This window comes from Chelonoidis abingdonii, chromosome 3, assembly GCF_003597395.2.
Source record: "Chelonoidis abingdonii isolate Lonesome George chromosome 3, CheloAbing_2.0, whole genome shotgun sequence".
Classification (NCBI taxonomy): domain Eukaryota; kingdom Metazoa; phylum Chordata; order Testudines; family Testudinidae; genus Chelonoidis; species Chelonoidis abingdonii.
The window spans coordinates 39,431,460-39,438,046 of NC_133771.1; the positions used below are offsets into that span (position 1 = coordinate 39,431,460).

The 6,587-nt window shown below is 40.0% G+C and overlaps 1 protein-coding gene across 1 annotated transcript; it reads right to left on the bottom strand.

The window, feature by feature from the left end:
- Window positions 1-243: 243 nt before the first annotated feature.
- On the bottom strand, window positions 244-1,200 carry LOC116816335 (taste receptor type 2 member 7-like). The gene has a single exon (XM_032765471.1). The coding sequence runs from the start codon at window positions 1,198-1,200 to the stop codon at window positions 244-246; it is 957 nt and encodes a 318-aa protein (XP_032621362.1).
- Window positions 1,201-6,587: the final 5,387 nt, after the last annotated feature.

The following is a 6,587-nucleotide window of genomic DNA, read 5'->3' on the forward strand; positions in this document are numbered from 1 at the left end:
AGCATTGCTGCTTCAGGAAATACTCATGGCCACTGGAAAAGTTTGAATGGGAATTTGTGGGGAATGTGCAAAGGATCTTCTTGGAAATTGTCAGTGGCTTTAGTACTATAGCAATAAGAAAGATTTCAAGTTAATAATAGACTGGAAAATGTGGAAACAAAGAGGAAAATCAAAGATTTTTTTCCACTACTCTGCTTTACGAAGGAAGTGAACATTCTTGATCTGGAAGGACAGGAATAGATATTATGAAGTAACCTCTCTGAACCAGCAATTGGCAGAATGCAGAATTTTTGCTGAGGCCAGTTTTAATTTGGGGTTGCCCAGAATCAAGATAATGGAGTGTACAGAAGGATAGGCAGCAGCTACAAATGTACACACCTTAATTATCCATTCAGCAGTCAAATAGGATAAGTTTCCTATTGAGAATGTTGAAGCCACAAAATAAATATTGTAGATGATGAAAAAGGACATCACAGATTTAAGAGCACGAACATGAGCATCCGTGCTGGGGTTCCTAAAACTTGGATTAAGATCTGAATTAAGGTTCATTTTCCTGATGTGTCTCCAAAGGGATATGATTAACAGAACAGATGAAGCAATAAAAACAGTAAGGGGGAAAACAGATCCTACGCTGTGTATCAGAAAAGTGAACTCCACAAGGTTCTTCATATTGTCTGACATTGTGCTATTTGTTGATAGATCTGTAGAGTTGTGAGAGGATACAGAATAGGAATAGATGAACAATGTAAAAGCAACTGTGGTAACCAGGCAATACAGCACAGAGCCCAGAAGGAGCAATGGCACCAGTCTGGAGATTTTCAATTTTAACCAGCTGAAGAGGGACTGGTTGAAAGTGGCAATCTTCAAACAGTAGAACACAGAAAGGCAGCTTGCCAAACAGAGACTCACTTGGTTTGTGAACATCCAGATAACAAAGTAAAGCTGTAGTGCTTGAAGTCTATCAAAGATACTTGGATATACCTTAGATAAAACATTGTCTAATGTCACCAAGAATTGTAGGCAAAATCTGGAGAAGGCCAGACTGGTTATGATCTTATCATAGGAAGTCAGTTTTCTGCTTTTGGCCCAGTCGATACAATTTAAGGCAACGATATATCCATTTGTAACAACTCCTGCTGATAATTCCATTGCTGAGATCATCAGATAAAAAATAGCAACAGGCACTGAAGACTTTTTCATCTTTAATTCTTAGTTTGTAGCTCACTTCTCAAGACTTTCCAGAAGACTTGGTTTCCAGAAGGCTAGGTTTAGAAGACTGTTCATGTCTGGCTCATGGGTATACAAAGCTTAGTCCTTTTTGCATAGGTTCAAAAGCAGGATGAAAATTACGTTTCACCTGTTCATATATAGCCAGGTCATTTCATGAAGATTCAAATCTGGCATTTATCCTGTTATGAAGTATCTAGTCCATGGAACAAGATATTTGCATGTCCCTTTCCAAAATGCCCTGTTAGTGATTAATCAAATTATTATTTGAATAAACTGAAAACATAACCATTTATTTGAATATAGTAGGTGCTCTCTAAAATAAGTATGAGGTAGAACTTGAGTGGTACATTGGCCTTAGTTAGCCCTGAGCACAAGAAATAATATTATATACATATGGCAATGGTCAATGGAAACTGGGAGATACATTTAGATAACTGTGACAAGATATTCAGACAAATGTGATTTTTTTTTCATTCAAGCCCATTTATCACCATTATTAGTAATAAAAAAATGACAGATCCCTCAAAATAATCTCCAGCAGCACTCATGATATCGCACTTGGTGTGTTTGCTGTATGCAGGTTTAGACACCTTATTCTAAAAAGGAGATCAATACAACAAAGAGGATGTAAAGCGCAAACTCTAAGAGGAAGAATGCAATTTGCTTTGAACCTTGGAGTTCTAATCTCTGTTCATATGCTGAAGCAGCACTTTGGATTGGTCTCCCAAACACTGCTTCTTTCTTGACACAGTTTTCTTTTCTCCACATCTAGTACATTCCTTGCTCTTGAAGTAAAACCCCAGAGTACAGCCACAGTTCTTCACCTGATCTTTTTAAGAGAAAGTCTTAAGCCTTTTTAGGCAGAAAAATAGAGTAGGTGGCAGAGGAGAAGCCAACAGAGGGAGTTTGCCCGGGAACTGTCCGAAAGGAGCTATGGGGAGTGCTGCATTAAGGGGGCTGTGTTGTGAGCTGGTGGGGTGAATATCTGAGTGTCTGTCTGCTGTTTGACTGGTGCTCGTTGCAGGGATTGTTTGATTATGTGTTTGTTTGTATGAAAAGCATGAATTGGAAATGCTTTGTTCCAGGTGAGCCTTGCGTGGTTGATTGGAGGGAAGGCTTTGTGCCGAGGCAACTGCTTTGAGCCAGCAGGTTATAAAAAATAAGCCAGTTTCGAATCAAGTGAGCTGTGAACAGAGGATAAACAAACAGAGGGAGTTTCCTTGGGAGTTCACCTGGAGGGAGTTCCCACAGAGGTTTTGCCTTTCAGGCTTCTATGAGCAGTGGATACAACATATGAAGAGGCTCTTAAAAGGAATACAATATGGATAATGAGTGATCAGCTGTTATGATCTGCACAGGATGTTCCATGTTTGTCTTTCTCCCAGAGGATAGAAGTAACTTAATCTGCACAAAGTTAAAGGACTAGAGACCCACTTATCAACCCTGCATTGCATCAGAGAAAATGAAGATTTTTCTGGATAGAAGTCAGTGTTTAGTAGTGCAGGCACTGCATGCTGAAGAATCAGAGAGAGCAGTGCAGAATGGGGAAGAAAATTGGCAGCATGTGACCTTTAGAAGAAGAAAGAGGAGAACACATGTACCCCCAATGCTGATAATGGTAAGAAACCATTTTCAGGCTCTCTGCACAGATACTACAGTGGAGAATGGTTTGGACGAGTCATCTGAGGGAAGGGATCAGAAGGAGACTCCATCAACCGGAAGGCATGGGATGCATTGTCCTAGGGATGAGGTTCCATGGCCAACACTCCCAAGAGGAGGAGACAGTTGGGGGTGGTCGGGGACTCCTTCCTAAGGGGGACAGAGTCATCAATCTGCCATCCAGACTGGGAAACTCAAGAAGTGTGCTCTTTGCCTGGAGCTAGAATTCAGGATGTGACAAAGTGTCTGGTGAGACTGATGAAGCCCTCGGACCGCCATCCCTTCCTACTTCTCCACCTAGGCACCAATGATACTGCCAAGAATGACCTTGAGTGGTCACTGCAGATTTCATGGCTCTGGGAAGAAGGATAAAGGAGTTTGTGGCGCAAATTGTGTTCTCATCCATCCTCCCTGTTGAAAGAAAAAGCCCAGAATCTCCATCCTTAGAGATTTTTAAGGCCCAGCTTGTCAAAGCCCTGGCTGTATAATTTAGTTGGGGTTGCTCCTGCTTTGAGCAGGGGTTTGGACTGGATGACCTCCTGAGGTCTCCTCCAATCCTAATCTTCTATGATTCTATGATTCCATGATCTTCTTCTTTAAAAGGCAATTGAGTGCCCTCAGAGAGCCTGAAAAAGCAAACATAGCTTCTGAAATTCTTTTCTATGAAAACATTAGTGCCACCTTGACTTGATGCAGGGACTTGAAATTAGACAGGGATCTCACTTGTCATGGTGTTGGCAATAGTGTGAATTGAGATTCTATGGGAAACCATCATAGAGAACAGACAACAGGTCTGATGTGCTCCCAGCAGTTTGTGTTGCTTAGGATACATTATACAGCTGCAGGTACTCAACACCTTTTGGGATTTAGCTATAGACTTATTGAACAGATCTGGTAAAGAAACTTCATAGAAATTATAGACTCATAGATTTTTAAGATTTTTAAGGCCAGAAGAGACTATCATGGTCATCTAGTTTGAGATCTTGCACATTGTTGTCCACAGAACCTCAGCAACACACTTCTGAAAAAGGCCCATAACCTGTTGGCTGAGTTACTGACATCTTAAAATCCTATTTTAAATACTTGAAGTTACAGAGAATCCACCATTTATCTAGTTCAAACCAGTATGTGAACTGTGCCCCAGAGAAAGTCAAAACAAACAAACAAAGAAACAGGATCCCTGATAATCTGACTGGAGAATGTACCTTCCAAAACCCAAACATAGTGATCAGTTAGACCCTGATTATGTGTGTGAGAAAGAGTTCTCGGTAGTAACTCAGAGCCCTCTCCATCTAGTGCCTAGCACCAGCTGTTGGAGATATTCGCTAATTGCTGTTGCAGATGTGCCATATGTCATTCTCGGAAACGTCATCATACCATCTTCTCCATAAACTTAGCAAGCTCAGTCTTGAAATGAGTTAGGTGTTTTGCGCCCACTGCTCCTCGGGGAAGATTGTTCTAGAACTTCACTCTTCTGATGGTTAGAAACCTTCGTCTAATTTCAAATCTAAACTTCCTGATGGCCAGTTTATATCCATTTGTTCTTGTGTTCACATTGGTACTGAGCTTAACTAATTCCTCTCCCTCCCTGGTATTTATTCCTCTGATATATTTATGAAAAGCAATCATATTTCTCCTCAGCCTTCATTTGGTTAGGTTAAAAAAGCAAAGATCCTTAAGTCTCCTCTTGTAAGGTAAGATCTCCATTCCTCTGATTATCCTAGTAACCCTTCTCTGCAGTTGTTCCAATTTGAATTCCTCTTTCTTAAACATGGGAGACCAGAACTTCACACATTATTTCAGTGAGGAGATCTCACCAATGCCTTGTAAAATCGTAACAGAACTTGCTGATCTCAATTGGAAATACCTCACCTAATGCATCCTAGGACTGCATTAGCCTTTACATTGGCCACTGTAATTCACCAGTAAACCCAGATCTTTCTCCTCTTCAGACAATTCCAACTGGTAAATCCCCAGCTTACTGGAAAAAAGTCTTGTTAGTCCCTAAATTAATTACCTTGCAATTTCACTATAAAATTTCATCCCATTTCTATTACTTCAGTTTTCAAGATTGTCCCCATCTTCCTGTATGATATTCTAGTCCTCCTCCATATTGGCAATAGCTCCCAACTTTGTCATCTGCAAATGTTGTTAGCACATTTGTACTTTTTGTGCCAAAGTCAGTAATGAAAATGTTAAATAAGATTGGTCCCAAGACTGATTTTTGAGGAATTCTGCTAATAATCTCCCTCCAGATAATAGATCGTCTTTCAGCATGACCCATTATTGCTTCCCATTAAATCAGTTTCTTATCCAACTTTGAGTGTTTATATTCATCCCCATCTTCTCCAAATCAAGTTACAATTTCCTTTATGGAACTATATCAAATGCTTTACTGAAAAACGGGTAGTTTATATCTACTGCATTTCCTTTGTCTAGAAAATCAGTTACCTTCTCAAAGAAAGAGATCAGGTTGATCTTGCATGAACTATCTACTTGGAACTATGTACTGTTGTATTTTATCCCAGTTACCTTTAACCTCTATGTCTTTAATTATTTTCTCTTTCAAAATTAGTTCCAACAGGCCTGTACTTTCCTGGATTACATTTTTCTTTTTCTTAAATATAGGTTGTCATAGTATTCTTCCCCAATCTGAACTTTAGGGTCCAAAGATGGGGTACTAGCATGAATTTCTCTAAGCTTAATTACCTACTTAGATCTGATAAACGAACACCAATCAAGGACTTTGAGTGCCTGAATAAACTCTGACCCCCAAAACTTCTGAGACCCCAATGATCCAGACCCCTGACTTGAACAAGAAATAAACTCTTTCCCTCACCATGCCTCTCCTAGGCTTTCCCTCCTGGTTACCGCTGGAAGTACTGTGATTCAAACTCCTGAATCATAAAACAGAGCTCCAACTCTACCCCCCGTCTCCCTCACCCAGAGCAATACAGATCAAGCCCGGAAATCTAAAACAAAGAGAATATTACTTTCCCTCCCTCACCAATTCCCTGGTGATACAGACGCAATTCCCTTACCTCAACTAGGAAAAAATAAACAGGTCTAAAAAGCAAAACTTTAATAAAAGAAAAGAAAAAAAAGTAAAAGTCTTGAATCTAGATGTAAATATGTACACGGGTCTTTCAGCTTAAGACACTAGAGAGAAAACATCCCCCCCACACAATACAAATAAAATACTTCCAGAAAAGTAAATTGCAAATACGGAAACGGACTTAGAAAGACTGAACCGCGTCTACTTAATACTCACATTCGAATATAAACGAACGTAGCAGGAGATCTCGGCAAGAAACCTGGTTGCCCCTATCCTTTCAGACTCAGAGAGAAACAACAGAACGCAAAAACCACAACAAGACTCCCTCCACCGAGATATGAATATGTTTCCTGATTGGTCCTCGTCAGGTTGGTTACCTGTTTTTGTTAACCCTTTACAGGTAAGAGACATTAACCCTTAACTATCTGTTTATGACATAGGTACTATATTTATAATTCACCAGTTTTAGATACGACCGCTGAGTTTACAGTTTCATTAATAATTTTTGCTGTTGGCCTTGCAATTTCATGTGCCAGTTCCTTTGAATGAATCATAGAATCATAGAAGATTAGGGTTGGAAGAGACCTCAGAAGGTCATCTAGTTCAACCCCCCACTCAAAGCAGAACCAACCGCAACTTAATT